We start from the raw sequence: 21,761 nt of genomic DNA, 5'->3' as shown, positions 1-21,761 counted from the left end.
CGTTATTTTGCCATGTGGCAGCGCCACGATAGTTCGGTAGAATTGTTTACGGTGATGGCGCCCATCTTGGGATTCCTAAAAGCGTCCTCATTGGTCAACATTAGGGCGCATTTTCACGTACGCTTAGTAACTACGTCTAGTAACTGATAAGGAGCGTTTTCATTTAGGCAATAATTCACTGTTCTTCAGCTGGCGTGTTAAACCCCAACGATTCGAATAAATCTGAAGTTTACCGATGTGTTTCTCTCGTTTCCTTCTTTGGAAAATGTTCTAAAGAGAAAAGGAGATAGACATATCGGCAAACTTTAGATTTATTCGAAACCTAGGGTTTTGCCCATCACTGGGTTCGGGGGGTGATTTGAAACAACTTTTTCCTTAGCGAAAATGTTGTCCGAGGCTTCGTTGAGGAGATATTAACAAAAAACTCGACCAATCAGAGCGCGAGTATGCCAGTAGAGCGGCCGCAGTAGCGTACAAACGCGGCCGCTTAGCGCACAGCCTTCGCTACCGCGGGCGCTACATCAGCATACACGCGCTCTGATTGGTCGGGGTTCTTTTTCGGGAACACGGAGTGTTCTTTTCTTTTCTTTTTTTAAATCAATGACACTTTAGGCTTTTCCCAGGCCAACCACGTCCCTTTACTAAAAATTAAAAAATTTTCGATACGCAATTCGTGGAATATCGAGAAAAAGTTCCGTACCGTACGAAAATCGAACGAGATCGCTAGGGACAGACGGTCGCGTTACGTTGGCTCTACTACAGGTTGTTTCGTTGGTTTCGACACAACTCGCACGGGTGTATGGGACGGCCAAGAATAGCAAAGAGCACGCGAATCTAGCCGCCCTGTAACCGAGTCTGGCGAAGACGACCGACCGCTCCCTCCGTAAGTCCGTCAGGACGAACGAATTATTTAACGGGAAAGAAAATTTTCGACGAGCTAAAGACGGGCCCGCGAACGGAGTCGTATATGGAGGTAAGGAGCGGTAAACGGCCGTTTGAGCGTGTCGAATCACGCAAAGTGAACTGAAAAGTGAAGTGGCCTCGGCGAAGTTGTGGATCTAAAAACGCGGAGAAGAGTGCGAGCGAGAAAGGAGGAGAGGAGAAAGAGAAGAAGAAACGGTGCGAAGTGGTTATAAGGTTCTCGGGTGTAGTCGTGCGTGTTTTCGGGCGATGTCTGTCGAGAGCCGTTCGAGCTCGGCCCTGTTTAAAAGGGCTGAACAGCTGAAACGATGGGAACAGTCCGAGACGAATCGCGAACCGGCTCAGCCGCGTCAAGTCGCGCGTAAAATCAAGTTTTCAGCGGATTGCGTGTTCCTGGCGGCGTGCGCGGCGGGCGACAAGGAGGAGGTCGTGCGTTTACTTCAAAAGGGGGCGGATATCAACACCGGAAACGTTGACGGTCTCACGGCGTTACACCAGGTACGAATCCGTCCACTCCCCCTTTCTTTCGATGTTTTGTTTATGTACACCGATATCCCTGCCCGTCTACTCCCTTCTCGTCCGCATCACAACAAATCGCGACCCAAGTTTCCTCGGTCTTGCTTTCTCCCCCTGTGTTTTTCCCTCTCGATCGTAAATTCTTATCGCAAGATGGCTACTACATTGTATATACTTCAGCTGTCTAATTTAAGTACGATCGGTAAAATGTAATCCTCGGACGGCGAGCCGGCTTACGGTGGTGGCTGGTTCGCTGTTCTCTTTAGCGCCGGATCTTTCGATCTATTACGAATTCGACCGCGAGTTCCTCTCGTTAAAGAAACGAAGGAATATCGTAAATGTCACGATCATTTATCATGTTAAGCCATTCTGCTAATATCAGAAACAGAAAGGGATTAAGATTTTGTGTACCTCTAGGACTACAGACACTATGAATATATATATATATATGTATATGTATATAATGAGTACATGTGTATATATATACAATACAGTGTCCCTTTTTGTACAGTATATTCATTAAGAATGTATATAAAACATTATATTAATTGAATCGTTTCTTAAATACATAATTTACAGTATTTATATTTTAATTTTACATTTACAATAAGCATATTTACATAAGTTTGGTTTTAATTTCCAATAATCTAACTCTGGGTGTTTACCTCCAAAGTCTATACCTTCATTTATCCTCAATGAGAATTGTTGTATTTGTCTTTGATATCAGACCTCCGGTATGTAGGTAATTCTAAATGTCTTCACATACGTCAAATGTATTGCAAAGAGATAGAAAGATCATTTTCGGACCTTACCAAGGCTGACCAAAACTTGTAATTCTTTCTAGAACTGATCTTTTTTGCTTTCTATCATTTTTATCAAGCATACACCAGATAAAAAGTTCTTTCTCTTTTATCAGTTATTTGTGATCGGTATATAGATATGAATTTGACTCATTTCTGATGTGTATTAGTTACCAGAACCAATATTCAAGAAAAGAAAACTTTATTTAACATTTAACAACGTTTATCTATGAAGAATATGTATAAAAAGATAAATGGAAACAACTGTGTATCTGTAAATCTATCTAATTCTATGTTTCGCTATATATGTTTCATTGTAATTACATATGTTTCAATATAACTACATTTATTTCTTTACACTGCAACTAAATATCGTTGAAAAATGATTTCTTCTGATCTGCAATTATTACCTTAACACTGTATAACAAATAGATGTTTTAAATAGTTTGAACTGATTAAACCTAGCTGTTGGTAAATAAGATTTAATGACTGCTATGTATCAACCGTAGATTCCATTGTCTCTCATAACTCAAGCAATGCAATTACTTTCTCTGATAATTCCTGAGAAAACTATCTTCCTCTAGAGATTGTTTATATAAATAAAAACAGTAGTAAATATTATATTTGATGTTTATGTGAATCCGTATTTGGTTTAGTACAAATTCCTGTAAATGAAACTCTTGTAATGAAAATATTTTACAAGTCCAGCGTTATTTTTAATTAGTATAAACATCTGCAGCATACAATTTACAGTTTGGAATGAACTGCTTTCTTAAAAATGACGTAAGTTTTGGCATAATACTTAAACTATTGAGACTACTAAAATAGGTTGAAGTTAGGATAAGGCTAAAAATAGCCCTGCAAAAGATGTCTGTTTTGGTAGTAGCTCAAAGTATAAAAATATTTGAGCTCCTGCAAAGACTAATAGAAAGAGTTAGTTTAACACGTTTAACTGTACTTAAATAATTATGCTTACTTTATTCATAAATCACAGGCAACAAATGAAATATAATATGTAACATTCTTAGACCGATACATTTTATGAAAAATAAATATTTATGGAAATTGTAAATTATTACTTATATTGATAAAGAGTTAAAAAAGATTTGCTTATAGTGTTCAATGAATGCATACCTTCATAGTTATGTAATTTTAAAATAGTCTAAATTGCTTAAAAAATACATACAATGTATGGGTGAAGAAAATAATTTATTTCAAAAATGTACGAATAAAGTGTTTTACATAGAATGTATTACATGTGTTACTGTTATTTAAGTGAAAAGGAAGTTTAGGCATTTCATGGATTTGCGAAAATAGAATGTGAAAATACATCAGGCATCAAATGCTATTTATAGTTCTCTGTTAGAAGTCAGAGGCTGTGGTATCTGTATTCTATGTGTCCTCTGTCTTAAAATGTTATTATATGTAATGGTCTGTCTTAGTTTAGATAAGACATATATTCCTTTAAATATTATTTGTATAAATTGATATTTCTATACAAAAATGATACAAGTAAATGACCTACTATTTGCAATAAACACAGCTGTTCATATAGAAATTGTTTATATTCTATTATTATTACAAGCATTTAAAAGCATTTAAGCTATGTAATAAAGAATAAATATAATTTATCTCTTAATAGCATTTATGAATGTATCGTTAACATATATTTTCATCATAAATCATAATGTTTATTTTGGTTGATACCTGAATATTAATACGTAAAGTATATAATCTTTTATATAATTATGTTATATAAGTAAAACAAGTTGTGACATTTTATTGCAGGCATGCATCAATGATGATTTGGATATGGTCGAATTTTTAGTAGAGAAGGGTGCTGATATAAATTGTGGTGACAATGAAGGATGGACACCGCTACATGCAACTGCATCTTGCGGGTTTATATCTATTGCTAAGTTAGTAATATTTTTATTCTGTTGCTCTACACATTTAATGATTATTTCTTTTAAATGAAACGATACATTTTATAGATATTTAATAGAAAAAGGATGTAATTTGGCAGCAGTTAACAATGATGGCGAATTGGCTCTTGATATTGCAGAAAATAATGAAATGGAAAATATGCTACAACAACATATAGATAATGCAGGTTTGTATTTATAATCATTTTTTGTAAAACAGTGTGTTACAACAATATTAGGTACCATAGAATAAAGAGTACATTTCGCTATTAAAAATTATTTTCCACAGGCATAGACTGTGATCAAGCTAGAAGTGAAGAAGAGAGGTCAATGTTAAGTCATGCTAGGTCATGGCGGTCAGGAGCACCAGGTAAAGATTCGATTCATCCCAAATCAGGAGCTACTGCATTACACGTTGCAGCAGCTAAAGGCTACATTAAAGTTATGGAGTAAGATTGTTTAATCTTTATTATTGCGAATTAAAAAGATATATTTAAGTACCTGAACCAAGCAAAACTTTTGTCTACTACTTACTACATCGCAGATTTGAATATTTCAGCATCTTACTACAGGCTAGATGCGATGTTAATGCTCAGGATTTCGACGGTTGGACACCTTTACACGCCGCAGCGCATTGGGGACAATTGCAAGCTTGCGAACTTTTAGTGGAAAATTTTTGTAATATGGACATTAAGAACTATGCTGTAAGATTATAATTGTTTTATACATTAAAAAAAAAAAAATTGCCTCTCACAATTTTATATCGATAGGATCAAACTGCATTTGATATTGCCGACACGGAGATATTACCGGCGTTGAAGGAACTGAAAGAAAAGCAACAAGACTTAATGAAAGATCATCCGCAAATTATTAACAAAAAGCAATCAACTATACCAAAGAAACGGTTTGTAGGAGTAAAAGATTAATGACTTTTTGAAAGGGACATATTTTGTTTATTGCATCGATTATTATATTGCAGCGTATCGACGAGTAACGAAAACACTTTAGCTATGCAAGAATCTGTGGAAACCTTTGAAGAAGAAACTCCGAATAAAGTTAAAAAGGTTGAATTAGAGATTCAGTCCGATAAAGAAGATTCTAGTACGGGAACGAATAGCGATGTTGGTATGTTCTTAATTTACGTTATTTATTAACGTGTTTGCTAATTTGCATGTTCACATTTAAATATTTTGATGAATTATTTAATATTAATACTGGATGACGATGAATTTCTAAGCTTACCTGTGTGTACAGAATGTTCCATAAGTATTACTGTACAACAAATATATTACACACTTGAAAAGGTTTCATCCAATTAATCGCCTGGTAGAGGAGTAGTTTATATTCTGTTTTGTAAAGTGCTCCATGCAAAGTCACAAATGCGTTTTTTGAAGTGCTATAGTGAGAAGACCCTTTTATTCTTAAGTAATACTGCTAGAACACTCTGTGGATGAAAAGAGAGCAAAGATATGCATAGTATTTCTCAGTCATTTTTTTTTTTTGTTTGTTTCATATATGTTTATTGTTATCGTACTTATTTTAAATACGTTTTATTTCTGAAAGTGTTTTCAAGTATACCTAAGTGTATATTGAAAAAATGATTGAGAAATATTAATTTAGATAGGAGTGTTTTCTTATGAAAAATATATTACCCACTGTTCAGTTTCGCAAGACTATTTTACTTACTTTAACAGTAATTTGTATTTCTTGTAACAATGCTGCATGGACAGAAGCGACACGTGAAACAGATATGGAAGAGAGTGATGGTGAAGGTGAATCTGAGACTAGCTCAGAATCACATTCTTCCACTTACTCCAATCAATCTGATAAGTCTAACGAATCAAACCACTCTCCATGTCTTACAGATGATGGTGAGTTTTATCTGTAAGACTTTTATATTATTAAAATTAAACTTCATTGCATGTATTATAAGATACATCTGTCTCTCTTTTTTTTGCATTCTTTCTCATATTAGAATAAAAGTACTATTTTGAAAGTTTGGTTACTAAAAAAAAAACATTTTCCATTAAACAAATGGATACGCTATCAATTGATTTCCTTCTTTTATAGAAAGAAGCTGAGAGCCGTGATTGTTGCAAAATAAATTAATTTCATTTTAACTTTACAGAAAAGAAAAATAGAGCGAATAGAGAAGAAACAACACCGCTTAATTCATCATCTCCTACAGATGTTAGTAAAGTTCCTAATCAGGTAATATTTTTGTACATACTTGCTGTTACATTTTACCGCGGAATAGATTCTTACAATTTCGTGAATTTTTTTCAGGCTCCGGTAATGCCTCCAAAACAACAGACTGATAGTAACGAAGAAGGAGCCGTACCATCTTGGCGGCGGTCAGGCTCTTTTAGAAATAGGATTCAAAATACGGAAGCAACGAATTCTCTATCTACGAGTAAGTTATTCGCACGATGTACTTGTATACCGTTTAAGAATGTGCACAGGTTCGACGTTGACTCGTATTTCTTTATGCGTGCTTAGGGCTTGAAGAAAAGGATAAAAATATCAAATCACCGACCATGTCAAACAAACTGAATACAGAACCTGACGTGGTGTTGACTAGAACGCATAGTTTCGAAACGGACGAGAAGTGAGTGAAAACATACCCTAACGCATAATGTTTGTAGTATTAAAATCTTGCAGTTGTATTCGTTACGACGTACGAATTTCGTTAACTTTTCTACTGTGTTTACACTGGAATTACTGTTCCATCGTGACGATAATTTGCCCATTCAAATAATTACGCGTACACGTGAAAAATTTAGCGTAGTAGACGTTCAAGCTTTCATGCATATAGAAAATTAGTGTAGGTATGCATGGCATGGTGCATGTTATGCAGGTTCTATGAGCAGTACTTGGCATTACGAGCTCGCATCAAGGCGCTTTCCTGCCCTACTCTCCATTGCTGCAACGCAGCTACTCCTACTCACACCAATACTACGACTCGCTCTGCATCTCTACGCGAAACTCACAGGTGCGCACGTTTCATACGTGATATATATTAATGCTTTCAATGTGAATCATTATACTAGTAACTTTACATAAGTATCGTAAAAGAGACAGAAACGGGCAAAATTTGATTCGAATAATAATATGAACTAAACGTAAAATTTAAATAGAAATTTCGATTCAATTTTACGAAACGTGTATTTAAATAAGAATTTTGCTCGTCTCGGAAAAATAAGCTACGTACTAAAATTTTACTAAATATCGTATCATGTTTTTCGTGTGTATGAACCATTTATACTTGTGATCATCAGTTTATCGAGTAAGCCTTCCTCGTTCCTTGCTTTTGCTTGGCTTAAACGAAATCACAACTTTCTGTGTACATCGAAACATCGAATGTCGATCTCACACAATTTGTTTTTAAAACCTTGTAACATCGGGATCGATTGATTTTACGAAATTCGAATGACTAAAACAAAACATTTCTTGATATTTCTGTATGATGTAACGACTACGCTGTTTTCACTTTAGAAGAAAAGAAGCAAAATTAAACTTGGAACTGTCAAGACTGCCACAGGGAAGCAATACACTTTCACCAACATCTACATCTAAAACAATAGTGTCAAGTACACTGCCAACTACTACAGCTACAGCTACTACAACTGCCACAACAACAACTACAACAAGTCCTATTCCAGCCAATCAAGTTCGCAGGTAAATATTAAAAGAGGAACGGGAAAAGACGAATTTATTCTTAACAGATTTAATTTCAAGATATATAATTTACTGACCTGATTTGCGGTATCGTTCTACCGTTATGAAATACGGCACAGAAATTTCTCGTTAATACAAATTTCAACAAGAAATTATACGGTCGAAAAGATAATACAAAAACGTGCATAGCGCAAGGAAATACATATGCTGGTTCTTTAGAGTTCGATTAACTTGAAAATCGTAATTTAGCATATGTTAGAATGCTTTTAAAATTGAAGCTTATATACTCATATTTGCATCGTGCGATGTTGTTAATGTGGCTGGGTAGTGTTCAACCAGTGGAAGCTACAACCACAGTTCTATCGAGTGCAAACAATTCGGTAGCAGTTCCTGGAACTCCCACTACCCCAGGAGGGAGCAAGCTAAGTCCAGGAAATATCTTCAAGACTTTCTTCAAGTGGGTACTTAACGCTTGACCTGGGAAGATTCTCTTGAAACGTGTGATTTTGCATATTCTACGATATCTATACACACAATATAAGTTAATTGGCAGTGGCATGGAAAGTTGCTTTGCAGTGTGATTATTTATTTCAGTTGCATACATCTGTCCTCAAATGTTACTTTCCCCAATAACCACTGCCTTGTTTTCGCTAGTAAAAATAATAATCCTGATTCAAAAACGCTGCTACTGAAGTATATAATTTGATTTTCCTCGATTAATTGCGCAACTTCACGTTTGCAATAAAGATTTTCGATAAACCTACTCCAGCAGACATCCTGGTGTTAATACGGGACCTATGATACCTCCAAATGGAAGAAATTGATGTGGATAACAAAGTAATACGTACATATTAGCAAGTTATCCTTTAATGTCATAAAAACATGAAGTTTTTTTTTCAGCATGTTTTAAATATTTCAAAATATATTTTATCTATAAGTGTATGTATTTATCAAAGGTTAAACGGTATTTTTTACTTTTAAATATCACACGATGGCTGTAATGATATATAAATGCGAGTGAATCGAAACGTAACAAAATCATTTTTTTTTTCTTTATTTTTTTATTGTAAATTGACGGCATAGTTGTTTTATGTGATATCTGTAAACACTGCTTATGAATTGTGTTTATGATGTTTAATGCTTTTTCAAATTTTGTTATATTTTGCGAAAGACTTTTACATACATTATACCAGATTACTGTTCTTTTCTGTATTTGACGTCACGTATATGATTTTTGCCCAGATCTTTCGTCCCTCCAGTTCGCGACGAAGAAAGCGAAACACAAAGAAAAGCACACGCCAAGAGAGTAAGAGAAACGCGACGCTCGACTCAGGGTGTGACTTTAGATGAAATAAAAAGTGCAGAACAACTGGTTAAAAAAAAGCAACAAAATAATGAAATTCCTTCTACGGTATCTTCTACACAGGTGAGCTTCTACGCGCGACAACTTTTCACTTTAACCGAAAGTGTAACCACAGCATACAAACTATAATTATGTATGTTTTAATTTTTATATCGGCGATAGTTGTTAAATACTAATCGTTTCGATAACGATAACGAAGGCTTTATAAATATTTATTCATAATTTTTTTTTTTAAATAACCCAGCCTACAACCACTACCAGCAATACAGCCTCGATTACAGCTACAATAACAACAGCAACTCCTACTACTGTGACTGCAAATAAACCCTCTGAAGAAATTAACTTACCCGAGAGGCGGCCTTCTTGGAGGCTGAAGGTAGATAACGGAAGCAAGGTTTGTGGTTAAAATCATTCTTAGATACCAAGAGGGTATCCGAATTTCAGTGTCGAAGAACTAGGGCATTTCTGTCATTTTTATAATAACAAATTTTAAATGAATATTTCGTTGCTTAGTTTCAGTTAGAAGATGCTAATAACAAGACCCCACCGCTATCTAACCCAGATACTACCACAGCATATATGAGAAGACCTTCCGCAGGCACGAGTGTACCTAGACCGTCGTCAGCTCCGGTTGAAACTATTGCGACAAGCAGCGCAGAGACAACCGTAACATTACCACTTAGACGATCATTGAAACAACCCGAAGATAAAGGTACACGACACACCGTATTATTAGGACCTTTTATTCACCTGTAATTTACGATTAAAACTTTCTGTTTCGCTTCTGATGATCCATTCCAGAACAAGATAAGGAGAACGATAGCAGAAATGCACAAGCTACACAGGCTGTTATACAAAGGAGGCGGAGGCCTAAGAGGAGATCCACGGGCGTTGTCCACGTTGATATGGACGTTAGTAACAGCCTATTATTTCCGATTTATTAAATCGGATCATAACGTCTAGGAAATGATTTTCTTGGAATAACGGTAACTGGATATTTTACAGGAAATCGACCCTGAAAAGCAAGACTTAACCGCCGGTGGTGATTGCGACGACACCAAAATTAACCATAACGAAGTAAGTAATTTCATTTTCTTAATTACCTCGAATAATTATAAGTAATTCTTTTAATTTTTCCAAATACTGAACTTACGCGAAAAAGAATAAAGTTAGTGATTACATATTGAAAATCAATGTTTTTCTTGTATAATAATTTTAAAAATAATTCGCGCTTTAACGGTACATCTTTATAATTCTCCAAATGTTTGTTTATTTATTTATCCAAAATAATTTGAACAAGTCCTAAGAATAATATGTAACTATTATAATATGAACGCAATTTAGCGAACCACAGAAGCTTTGTGTTATTTTTGGGCTAGTCTCTGGGAAGATTAACCTCTATTCGTGCATGCTTTGTTAAAAATAGTTTTCCATTTCTTATCCTCCTATATCCCATCAGATCATGTATTAAAACCAAATGTACACATAAAAGCACTATATGAAAACATGATTTCATTGATTTTTTTCTTTTTTTAACTTACTACACATATCCTGACCGAAGCATAAATACATTTCATAAATTATATACACCTTTCGTACACTTTTGTGGACTTTTGTTTATCATTTATTTGTCATAAGTTTTTTTAGAATATTTCAAAATTGAATTGAAGCGATTCGTAAAAGATCGATTTCATAAACACTTACGAAAACGATATTTATTAAATAAATAAAGTAAATAATAGTAACTCGATGTTTAAATGCGATCGATATTTAAAGACCGATTCGAAGAAACGAAACAAACGACAAAAGAAAAAAAATTGATCATGAACGTGGCCTGGCGGTAGCTAAAAATATTCTATCGACATTTGGAACGATGCGACTCTTTGACATTTAGACTAGCTTGGAAGGTATTTATTTATTGTTTGCATCATAGTGTTATGGACGTTTAAATATATAGCAAAAAGTGAGCAAACATATTAAATAAAACATTTAAAAAATATACTTTAATATGTTATCATAAATGTAGAAAATGTCTTAAAAGTGACGCTTTAAATATATTTATTCTAAAACACACAACCTTGATATTAGTGTAAGTTTGTGCATGTGATCTATAAATAGCATACCAAACCAATGCTTTGGAGTAAACTGGCTGATGTCTTAAGTTCCACCACCCAGCCTACGTCAGTCAAATACTTGCTGTCATTAGAACTAGATCGTCCAAATCCGTGCACATCGTGGCAAAGTAATACGACGTTCGATTGTAACATAATTTCGAATTGAAACTTAATATGTAAAAGAAAAAAAAACATAGTGCTAATCCAAACAAAACGTGTTTGTTTCGATCAAGTTTCCAAAATAATTCCACCAATCTTGTAAACAACATGTCATCGTATAGAAAAAGATCTCAAGGAAAACCAACAACAGCTGCAGGATTAAGAGCACAAGCATCGGCAAATGGAAGTTCAATTTTCGGAAATCGATCACGAAGCATTAGTGGATTGTTTCCTTTGAATCAGAACAGCTATTCGGGTCTGTTGAGCATCAATGGAACGAACTCTGTTGGATTACCAAATTATTTAAACAAAACCGCAAAGTCTAGCGAGTCGTTCAGAAAGTCTCCTTATTCAAACTCTACGAGCAATTTGAATTATCAGAATCCGTACACGACGTATGGTGGAACTTCGTCAGGATATGGAAGTATAACTCTTCCAACAAGTATTGCCTCTCTACGCTTGACACCCTCCACGAGTTACAGTTACTTAAATTTTAATCCGACCAATTATTCGCAAGTGCAAAGAGCCGAAAGCTTCAACAAGACAAAATCAAAACCAGATATTCAGATTGGATCTAGAAGTTCCAGTCTGCAAAGTTTAGCCAGTTCTGAAGGATATATTGTAAGAAAACAGATTTAAATTGTATATAGAACGATATATTCTCCCTTTTGTATTGTTATGCGCTACAGAATACTACCAAGATAATTTAACTTACCTTTGTCTTTGTTCATTTTTCTTTTACAGAGTGGAAATGATCGTTCGGGAAGATCCAACAGGCTAGGATCGGTATCTTCGCTATCGTCAGAAGCACCTTCCATGTCAGTTAGAGTAAAATCAACAACATCTGAAAACGGCGAATTAGATTATAAAAAGTTGTACGAAGAATCTCAAGCGGAAAACGAAAGGCTTAAAGAAAAACTCAAGCGATCGGATGAACAGTTAAAGGAAGCCAGAAATTTATTGGACAAAGCACAAAGTGCCCAAAATAAAACGGTTCTGTCCGAAGCTGAGAAAAGGGAAAGGAGAGCGATGGAAAGGAAGTTGTCAGAAATGGAAGAAGAATTGAAGGTAAGAATTGAAAGATTTCGTTCCATATTTTCAATTGTCATGTTCTAAATTACCCTGAAAAATAAAGTTTACAGAGATACACATACACGTACATACATACATGTATGTGTATATAAATATAATTAAATTAAGAAGTCGTACTTTAAGCAAGTAATTATTTAACGTACATTATTTTTAATTGCTATTTATTATATTTAATACAAATTTTTAATTATATATTCCTTAGTTAGAATGCACGTTACAGTTTTTTTTCTTTTTTTTTTTTTAAATTACGTTTTGATTGTTGCGGCTAAATACAGAGGAAGGTGCCAGCATTTCTGGAGTGGTTAATTTGAACGAAAAGAAAAAAAGACAAAGAAGAAAAGAAAATATAGGCAGCTTTAACGCATTGCTTTCTTCTTTATTTGCCATTTCTTGGTGCTTTTATTTTTTAGTATCTTTCTTAAATAATCACGCTTACTGTTTATGCAATATAATGGTTTTAATTGGCACTTTGTACTTCCTTTTGATTTTATACTCCGTGTGGTTTTCGTTATCCATATTTTTGAACGGTATTCTCGGGTATTACATTATAAGCGTAACAAACGATGCATATATTATATAGCGTTGTCTGGTGGGGCTTTTACACGGCAAGCGAACTTGGGCTAATCGTTTCACTGTTTACAGCAATTACAAAAGCTCAAAGCTGAAAATGAGAGATTGAAAGCCGAAAATCGGGCACTTACCCGCGTCGTATCCAAACTCACCAATACTACTAAATAGGTAAAGGACATAATGACAGCATCTGCGTTAACAGTGTACATCGTACTCCACGTTCGATATTAATTAATTAATTGATTACTTACGATTTTTACGTTCTGATCGCAATATTAAAACTTTGAAACGATGTCGCTCACTGACTTATCTTACAATACGGCTTCGCAAAAATGTATTGTGCGTACATAGTGGTCATTAAAAAAACAGTTTTATCTAAAGAATTTATAACAGCTTATCATACAAGAAGAGAAGCTTGCATAAAACATGTATCTCAATGGAAACTATGCTATGATTCGTTAAATCTGCATTTTTCTACCGCTCTACTAATTAAAGTTACAAAATTATAAATGTATCTTTTCATTGATTCTTTTTAATGTATCTTTTCATTGATTCTTTTTTATGTATCTTACATTTTTAATTTTTCCAAAAATACTGCTTAATATGATTCACGAAAAGTGTCTTCTTAACGTTTCGTTATTTATAGCAATACAGGGAGTATTCAGTGTTTAGGCAATTAAAATACTGGATAATTTCTATTTCTGATATATTTTTAAAGTTTCGGATGATAGTGCTAATCTGTTTAGAAGAATGTATTGAGAAAAATATTTAAAAATTAGTATAGATTTGTACCCTTTTCCTAAAAAAAAAGCATGTTCAATATAAAATTGTTTTTCTTTTTATTACACTATGCATTATCTGACATTCATTTCTTAATGTCCAATTCATACAATTTTCATATTTGATTTCATGTGTGATACTAGTTTTGCAACAAAATATTTTGTAGGCTATATTAAAAATATTCATACATTATATAAATGACATCCATTATAATCAATTTATTGTATAAGTGCTACCTAAGGATATACCGTGATCTGAGGATGATATGTAGAAACATATATTCAAACAGAAAACAGAAAGTATATCACAGCTGAAATACAAATGTCGGGGGTTACATTAGAGATTGCTTGTCATGTATTTTTTTTTTTTTTAATTGTACATTTTATTTATACACCTAATAAAATACGAAACACGAATATAACATACTGTTGGATACGTAAGTGCGTTTTAAGTTTTACAGCAAGGTTTTACAAAGTTAGTGGAACATATTCGAATGTTGATTATCTTTTTTTTCTTTTATGTATAAGATTCCTGTACAGCATTGAAATTACACCTGCCTGTTACACATTATTATATGCGTTGCTCCTTTGATTTTAGTGCACCTAGTTACTATAATGCTTTAATTTTAGGCTCTAGTTGCAACAGTACTCGCTTGTTTCCTTTTGTTTTTATTTTACGTTTTTTTTTCCCTTGATTTTGTGAGCATTTATTTGATCCATTTGATAATGGCATTGCCTTTGTAAATTGTTTTGTAAGAAATGTATTTAGAAATTACATAAAGTAGTTTATACATTTGTTTTTTCTAGGTGATGGACCAATTAAAATGCGAAAACCAGAGGCTAAAAGATGAAAACGGTGCCTTGATCAGAGTAATCAGCAAATTATCCAAATAACTCCGGCGATCATAAAAAGATGGCCGCATAGCGTTTCTTATGTTGCATTAAAATTGCATTGAATGAATTGTTTTAGCTACAAAGTATCATGATCATTATTGCTAGTATTCTTGCAATGTATATTACATCATCACATTATTGATGAATTTATTCTTATGCTAGTAATTTAATTTATTATCATGCCAATTACTCGCGTGGCTGTGCCAAGAGCGAAAAGAGACATTGCTCCTATTCCTACAATTGTGAATAGTTTACCATAAAGGACCTAGAATTTTTACTTTCTCACATTTAACTCTTCCTGTTGAAGATAAATTTCATGGTTCATTTTAGAGCCGACGCTTTATGAAGCAAAATGTACTTTATTCAAATTGATGAAAGAAAAACAAATGTTCTTTATGACAATTTTCTTTCTTTTTTTTTTTTTTTAAACAAATCACGTTATTAATGTTGACTCTTTGTAAGGACATTTTGTAAATATGTAATAGGTAAAATGATAATGTGGCATTTTAGAAGTAAATAAGAAGAAATTTTTTACTTATGAAAAACACACATCAGAAATATATATCAAATTTATTGTATAAACTTGTTTCCATAATTGTAATGCAGGCTAAAGCATTCGTAACGTATTACAAGATTACGTAGAACAATAAAAAAAGAGTGAATTAAGAGTGAATCAAGATGACTTTCATGCTATTCAAGTGGCCTTTCCTGGAAGACTGCACTTTATAATCCTTCCGTCATTGCCGTTTTTGCAGTAAAGTAAAAATTCTTGTACGAAACAATGTATATTTTAATATTCTTTTGCAATTCGTTGTAAACAAAGTATAATTCGAACGATCAAAACAGTTTAATACTTGCGAAGCGCTAAAGCTAATATATAGTTTCTAATAACTAGTGTCAACTGTGGAATGGAAACTGTGTTATTACTTTTAATAATTGATTTAGTGTATCGGATTGGAAAACAAATGTTTCTTACTTTTTAGATAGCGATATTTGTAATGAAGTTTTAGTTTTGATAAAAATTAAATGTTTTATAGGTAACGAAGAAAGGAACAAATGACAACGTATAGGTGACATGTTTTTTAACGATGTTGTAAAGAATTGTAAAAAGATAAGTTGAAATAATTATTTCATAACGACGTTTGTTACAGAATAACGATTTTGTGTAACTGTTTAGTATATAGATACTTTCATTGTATTATATAATAGCAATATCTATGTGCTTACTGTATTTGAAAAATGTTTAGATGAAACTAGCATCACAGTATACAATACTCGTTATTGTATAAAAAAAAAGATTTCGTACAATTTGTGATAAGCGGTTCAATCTTTGTCAAATATTGATATGCTTAACAATGATTTTTAAAATTATATCTTCGATGTAAATATAACACCCGCGATACCTATAAGTGTAATGTCTAAAAATGTATATTGTTCATAACATTGTAATTAATTTTTAAGCGATCGTAATCACGATTATTTGTAAACTTTTGCCGTGCATTTTTCTATTGCTGCATCTTGACTACAATATTTACAAAATTACGTTTACTGTTTCTTAATGGAGTGGAATAAGATAATACGAAACAAATGAATCTTAAACAGCACATCGTTGACACGATGAAGATTGTTCCTGTTATCATATTTTGTACTACTTTAATGAACATGTCCCACCCTCAGGTATTATGTAGATGAAACAGTCATTGAATATGGTCTGATGTTTTTGTGAAATATTTTATAATGTAATTAACACCGTTAAAAATAACAATTTGTGCTGGTTTAGAGTAAATTTTGAAGTTACAGAGGAGACTGAGAGTACTCTAGTCTCCGGTTTGTTAAACTATAAATATTTATTTCTCATTTGGTTTTGTATTTGTAATTACGATTTATAAAGGTAAATGCTAGAAAAAATTGATTACATGTTTTATATGATATTTTAAATGTGGAGATGTGTAAATATACTTAAAAAAAAAAAAAAAAATAGATGCATCCAATTATTAATAGACTTCTTATTCAAAATGTTCCATATATTTCATTTCGAAATATTAACTCAGTAGTCTCGTAAGAATTTTTGTTGCTTCAGCCATGTCTGCACGCTCATTTGTAATTTTGACTACTTCGTGCAGAATTTTTTTATATACTTTGGTGTTTCCAGCCTTGTATTTTTTAACAAGCTTAGGATATTTTTCAAGTGTTTCTAAACATATTTTTTCCAATTCTTTTTGATCCGATATGGAATACCAATCGTTTTCTCTAATAATCTATAAGCAACGGAACATAATAAAAATTCACTACTGTTTACAACAGTTCTTATACTTTCATTCCAAATAGTTACGTTTACCTGCGTTGGCATTTTTTCGAGTTCACTGGGCCATTTGTCTAATAACTTCCTTATTATTATAAAATTTATTACCTTGGCCTGGAATAAATCGATTATCTCTTCGATGTAGTGTCGATTGTTTGTACTAGAATTTCATAAAAGAGTTTCATATATTTCTGTTTATTGTTGTGTTTTAACAATCTTACCAAAATTTAAGTTCCAATTTATGGCGATTTAGAAAAGCCAAAACTTCGCTCATAAGAATCTGAGCTACCGTTTGAGCGTTACGATCTTTACCTCCTTTCAATATGTCAAGATACAGATTCAATAATTCCAAATCACTCTACACAACATAAAAGTTAAAATCATTAATATATATACTAATTTCTTTATGCTTTAAGTACATACTATAATTTAAATTTACCATTATTGCTATCGTTAAATTGGGTGTAACGCATAAATCTTTCATCATTTTCTCTCTTATTTGTCCTGGTAGTTCAGGTAAATATTTTTTCAATGACGAAACATCAATTAAATTATACTTATTTTCTATACTTTCATTAACGTGTAAACGTAAAGGAAGCAAATTTGGTTCAGGCATAAAGCGATAATCCTAAAATTATTCATTACTTTTAAAAGTAACGTACCTAATTTTTATTTATGTGAAAAATAATTACCAAAAATTAAATACGTTACGTGGTTATCTTCTTTTTCACGCATAAGAATTGTTTTTTTATGTGCTGGATCCCATGCGCGAGTCTCATTGGTAATTTTACCTCCTGCTTCTAAAATTGAAATCTGTCTCCGTATTTCATAATCAATGGCATTACTGACTGCACGCGTACTTCCAATATTTTTTAATTCTGTACGTGTGCCTAAAGGCGCATTGTGTTTACTTATAGAAACATTTGCATCAACTCGTAATGACCCCTCTGCAAATTTCAGAAGCATACTATAATGTCAAATATTTATTTACAATGGGTAATTGTTTCCAAAGGGACAATATTTTATAAATAAATTAACCTTCCATTTTACACGAACATGTTTCTAGCATTTGTAAAATTAAACAGAGTTCTTTTACAAGTGCTGCTGCTTCCTCTCCATCCGATAGATCTGGTTCAAACACTAATTCTATCAAAGGTATCCCAGCACGATTAAGATCAATTAAATTCCTATTATAAATTCAACGCATAATTCATATTTTTACACGCATATTATTAAATGTATTAAGTTTCTATTTTAGTACTCAAAATCATTATTACTTTCCAATATCTTCAAAATGGAAACTTCTTCCACTATCTTGCTCTAATTGTATTTGTTTAAGTTTAGATGATTTCATGTAGGGTTTCTTGTGTACTCCTGGATTAAATACCATAAATTCAATTTCTCCATTAACAGCCAAGGGATTCTTGTGTTGCGTAATTTGATATCCTGCCTGTGTAAAACGATTGTCTTGGTTAGTTCAATGCGATATTTGATAATAGTATTTCTTGATTATGATAAGTGCATTACTACCCATAATAAATACTTACAGGTAAATCTGGATAGAAATAGTGTTTTCTTTCAAACATTGAGACATCGTTTACTTTACATGACAATGCCAAAGCAGTTAATACTCCAGCTTCTACACACTTTTTATTTAACACCTACAATAATGATGCAACAAGAAGGTACTCTATTAGGTTTCAAAAATGTATGCCCCTGTTTATAATTTAATTCAGAAACATTTGCTTTTAATGGTTCATTATATTAAATATTTTTTGCCTGTACTCATTACACTTTACCGGCATTGTTCCTGGCATTGCACAGTCAAAAAGTGAAACGCAAGAATTAATCGGACTCTGGAAGTTTGTAGAAGCTCCAGAAAATAATTTTGATTTTGTTGCAATCTGTGCATGTATCTCCAATCCTATTGTAGGTTTCCATTCCGACCTGTACACAAAAATTACATTACTACTCTGTACATTACATTCCAATAAACGTCATATATCAATAATTTATTAATATACTTACAGATTTGTAGAGGTGTGTCGTAATTGATACCAATTCTGTATATTATTATAAAACTTTTTCACAAAAATACATTCTCTTTTACGTAATAACATTTTTGCTTTTTCTTAATTTACACAAAACAACGTGGCATGTTTCCTTTATAATCAAAAATATTATATTCACCTTAGTAAATACTTGTAGGAAACGATTTTCATAATATAAATTACGAGTATATTTCGCAGTCTTTAATATAACCTAAATTATACATTCAATATTAACAGTTACACTTACAGCTCAGTATAAAGATAGTACAAGCAATCGAAAAGCAGTAGAATTAGAGATAGAAAAAATGTATTATTATTTATTTTATAGAGTATTGTATAATAAATAAATAATACCTCGATGTTAATGTTTGTTTACAATGTGAGTGATGAGTGGCGCCATCGGTGGCAAAACGCTCGAGTTTGTAGTGAAGATAGTTCCTATCGTTTCTCTAAGATGGCGCCACTGATACCTTTAATCAATTATTGTTTATTATTGTAATTAATACGATTCTTTGCCTTACAATACTACATTATATTAGTTAATTTGTCTAATTTATTACTTCTAAGCATTGTTTATTAATGCAGTAATAATTACCGACTTTTTAGTTAGTGGCGCCATCTAGGAGCAACAGTGAGAACTATCGCTCACTACAAGCTTGGGCGTTTTCCCACCGATGGCGCCACTGATATTAAACCACTGAAGTACACTAAATACCACTAAACTAAATAGTAGTAGAACTTATTTTGCAATATTTTTAGCCCTTTCTCTACATCACCGTTTTTAAAGTACTTGATGCGCTATTTTACACATTTACACATTTTAGTTAGGGCACGACAAAAGCACTTCAAGTATCTCTAACTTCAAGTAAAGACCCTAGCATCTGTAACTTCAATTCAAATTTGATATATCCACAGAAGATTGGTCTCCCTGGTTTTTCCTTTCTACTGTATTGAAGCATTCGTGTCCTTGCTGCAAGTATTTTGATTGCTTCAACAATCGAATGTTCTTTAGTTGACATCTTAATCGTTATATTTACTTACATATTTCAACACATAATGGTTAGTTAATGAATGGTATCACCATATTTCTATCTTGTGCTCTAATCTAAATTTTGAGTGAAATATAAAGACATGTGACAGCATAACCTTCATGACATTATTTCTGTCTTAAAAATGTCATCGTTCGTTAAATTTAAGTTCATTTTCTTTTTCTTTTTTATGATTTCTAAATTTATTATTAAAATGTGTGATACAACTGCATAGTAATAAATTTATTATTCCGCTACAGAAACCCCTGATGTTACATGGGCACGAACGTGCCATAACAAAAATCAAGTATAATAGAGAGGGAGATTTATTATTCTCGTCGAGTAAAGATAAGAAACCGAATGTTTGGTACTCTTTAAATGGAGAACGCCTTGGAACTTTCAATGGTCACAACGGTTCTGTGTGGTGTATCGATGTTAATTGGGACACAACAAGATTTCTGTCTGGCAGTGGTGATAATTCGCTAAGAGTCTGGGATTGCCAAACTGGTTTGTACTTTACTTTTAGTATACTTCCTATTTAAACGAATATCAAATTTTCACTAACAAAGTAATCTTTATATATTTATATCTTAACTTGTATCTAGGAAAAGAAATAGGTGTCCTCCACACGAATAGTTCTGTAAGAACATGTAGCTTCAGTTATTCAGCGAATCTTGCTGTTTACTCTACAGACAAAGCATTGGGTCACCAATGTGAAATGTTTATCATAGACATCAGAAATGTCGATGCCGTATTATCGCAAGACGATGTGATCTCTAGAATTGCAGTCAATGGTCCCAGAATCTCTGCTATATTGTGGGGTGCTTTAGATGAGACAATTATTACTGGACACGAAGATGGTGAAATTGCACTTTGGGACGTACGAGTACGTAATACATTCTCTTACGATATTGTTGTCAACGGTACTTTCAATCATCGCTCAATTTTATTTATTTATAGACGAGGAAAAAAATGTCGAGTGTCAAAGGACACAAATCTCAAATAAACGACATGCAATTTAATAAAGATGGAACCATGTTTGTAACTGCTTCGAAAGATAATACTGCAAGATTATTTGACAGCGAATCATTGGTCTTACTAAAAACATATAAAACAGAAAGACCTGTGAATTCTGCCACAATTTCTCCAATCTTTGATCACGTATGTTTTCCATCTAACAGTAAAAAAATATAGTTTATCAGATTTTACGAAAAATTACATTTTTCTAGGTGGTTCTTGGAGGTGGTCAAGACGCTATGGACGTAACGACAACGTCCACTCGCCAAGGAAAGTTCGATTCTCGATTTTTCCATTTAGTATTCGAAGAAGAATTCGCGCGTTTGAAAGGGCATTTTGGTCCGATTAACTCTCTTGCTTTCCATCCCAATGGACGTAGCATATCGACGGGTGGTGAGGACGGTTATGTTCGTATTAATACATTCGACCAATCTTATTTCGATTTCCATTTCGAGTACTAATTTTGTGGAATGAAAAAAATAAATATATATCGGCCAAATAAACAGTGCAAATTATTTTCTTCCAATCGATTTCCTCTAAATTTAGGAACGA

At 33.0% G+C, this 21,761-nt stretch overlaps 3 protein-coding genes across 11 annotated transcripts; 2 read left to right on the top strand and 1 right to left on the bottom strand.

The window, feature by feature from the left end:
• Positions 1–821: 821 nt before the first annotated feature.
• LOC128872405 (protein phosphatase 1 regulatory subunit 12A) lies at positions 822–16,114 on the top strand. Of its 7 annotated transcripts, none has more exons than XM_054115049.1 (22): positions 822–1,419; positions 4,026–4,156; positions 4,232–4,350; positions 4,452–4,611; positions 4,722–4,866; positions 4,933–5,066; positions 5,142–5,287; positions 5,893–6,033; positions 6,291–6,373; positions 6,449–6,575; positions 6,662–6,770; positions 7,020–7,154; positions 7,658–7,840; positions 8,169–8,297; positions 9,083–9,266; positions 9,448–9,579; positions 9,717–9,915; positions 10,005–10,114; positions 10,209–10,280; positions 12,221–12,544; positions 13,211–13,306; positions 14,725–16,114. In XM_054115049.1, exons 1-21 carry the CDS (start codon positions 1,171–1,173, stop codon positions 13,304–13,306), a joined length of 3,108 nt encoding a protein of 1,035 aa, XP_053971024.1. In that variant the 5' UTR covers positions 822–1,170; the 3' UTR covers positions 14,725–16,114. The 7 variants fall into 7 exon arrangements, with proteins under 7 accessions (XP_053971024.1, XP_053971028.1, XP_053971022.1 ...); XM_054115047.1 differs by having other exon boundaries at positions 824–1,419; positions 9,448–9,597; XM_054115053.1 differs by lacking the exon at positions 9,448–9,579.
• Positions 16,115–16,355: 241 nt separating this feature from the next.
• On the bottom strand, positions 16,356–19,575 carry LOC128872408 (glutamyl-tRNA(Gln) amidotransferase subunit B, mitochondrial). Of its 3 annotated transcripts, none has more exons than XM_054115056.1 (11): positions 19,519–19,575; positions 19,142–19,375; positions 18,913–19,060; positions 18,661–18,774; positions 18,391–18,563; positions 18,152–18,300; positions 17,825–18,060; positions 17,553–17,741; positions 17,335–17,471; positions 17,150–17,273; positions 16,356–17,069 (listed from the first exon to the last, which is right to left on the bottom strand). In XM_054115056.1, the coding sequence occupies exons 2-11, from the start codon at positions 19,231–19,233 to the stop codon at positions 16,854–16,856; spliced, it is 1,578 nt and encodes a 525-aa protein (XP_053971031.1). In that variant the 5' UTR covers positions 19,234–19,375; positions 19,519–19,575; the 3' UTR covers positions 16,356–16,853. The 3 variants fall into 3 exon arrangements, with proteins under 3 accessions (XP_053971031.1, XP_053971033.1, XP_053971032.1); XM_054115058.1 differs by having other exon boundaries at positions 19,142–19,276; positions 19,412–19,550; XM_054115057.1 differs by lacking the exon at positions 19,519–19,575 and having other exon boundaries at positions 19,142–19,399.
• Positions 19,576–20,061: 486 nt separating this feature from the next.
• On the top strand, positions 20,062–21,712 carry LOC128872959 (eukaryotic translation initiation factor 3 subunit I). Its single transcript, XM_054116180.1, has 5 exons — positions 20,062–20,223; positions 20,453–20,699; positions 20,798–21,078; positions 21,153–21,353; positions 21,422–21,712. The coding sequence occupies exons 1-5, from the start codon at positions 20,221–20,223 to the stop codon at positions 21,668–21,670; spliced, it is 981 nt and encodes a 326-aa protein (XP_053972155.1). The 5' UTR covers positions 20,062–20,220; the 3' UTR covers positions 21,671–21,712.
• Positions 21,713–21,761: the final 49 nt, after the last annotated feature.

The sequence above is a fragment of the Hylaeus volcanicus genome, chromosome 2, assembly GCF_026283585.1.
Source record: "Hylaeus volcanicus isolate JK05 chromosome 2, UHH_iyHylVolc1.0_haploid, whole genome shotgun sequence".
NCBI classification, from domain to species: Eukaryota; Metazoa; Arthropoda; class Insecta; order Hymenoptera; family Colletidae; genus Hylaeus; species Hylaeus volcanicus.
Note: the sequence above shows the minus strand (reverse complement) of the source record. Positions and strands in the feature narration are given on the sequence as shown.

Bases quoted from the DNA above. Each gene is read 5' to 3' on its own strand.
- LOC128872959 (XM_054116180.1), top strand. The intron at 21,079-21,152 runs GTACGTAATACA...ATTTATTTATAG, and splicing joins TTGCACTTTGGGACGTACGA to ACGAGGAAAAAAATGTCGAG. The intron at 21,354-21,421 runs GTATGTTTTCCA...ACATTTTTCTAG, and splicing joins TTTCTCCAATCTTTGATCAC to GTGGTTCTTGGAGGTGGTCA.
- LOC128872408 (XM_054115056.1), bottom strand. From the start codon at position 19,233: ATGTTATTACGTAAAAGAGAATGTATTTTTGTGAAAAAGTTTTATAAT. The intron at 17,274-17,334 runs GTAAGATTGTTA...ATGAAATTCTAG, and splicing joins AAATTGGAACTTAAATTTTG to TACAAACAATCGACACTACA. The intron at 17,070-17,149 runs GTAAACGTAACT...CGTTGCTTATAG, and splicing joins TCGAAAAAATGCCAACGCAG to ATTATTAGAGAAAACGATTG.
- LOC128872405 (XM_054115047.1), top strand. From the start codon at position 1,171: ATGTCTGTCGAGAGCCGTTCGAGCTCGGCCCTGTTTAAAAGGGCTGAA. The intron at 7,155-7,657 runs GTGCGCACGTTT...TTTTCACTTTAG, and splicing joins TCTCTACGCGAAACTCACAG to AAGAAAAGAAGCAAAATTAA. The intron at 12,545-13,210 runs GTAAGAATTGAA...CACTGTTTACAG, and splicing joins AAATGGAAGAAGAATTGAAG to CAATTACAAAAGCTCAAAGC.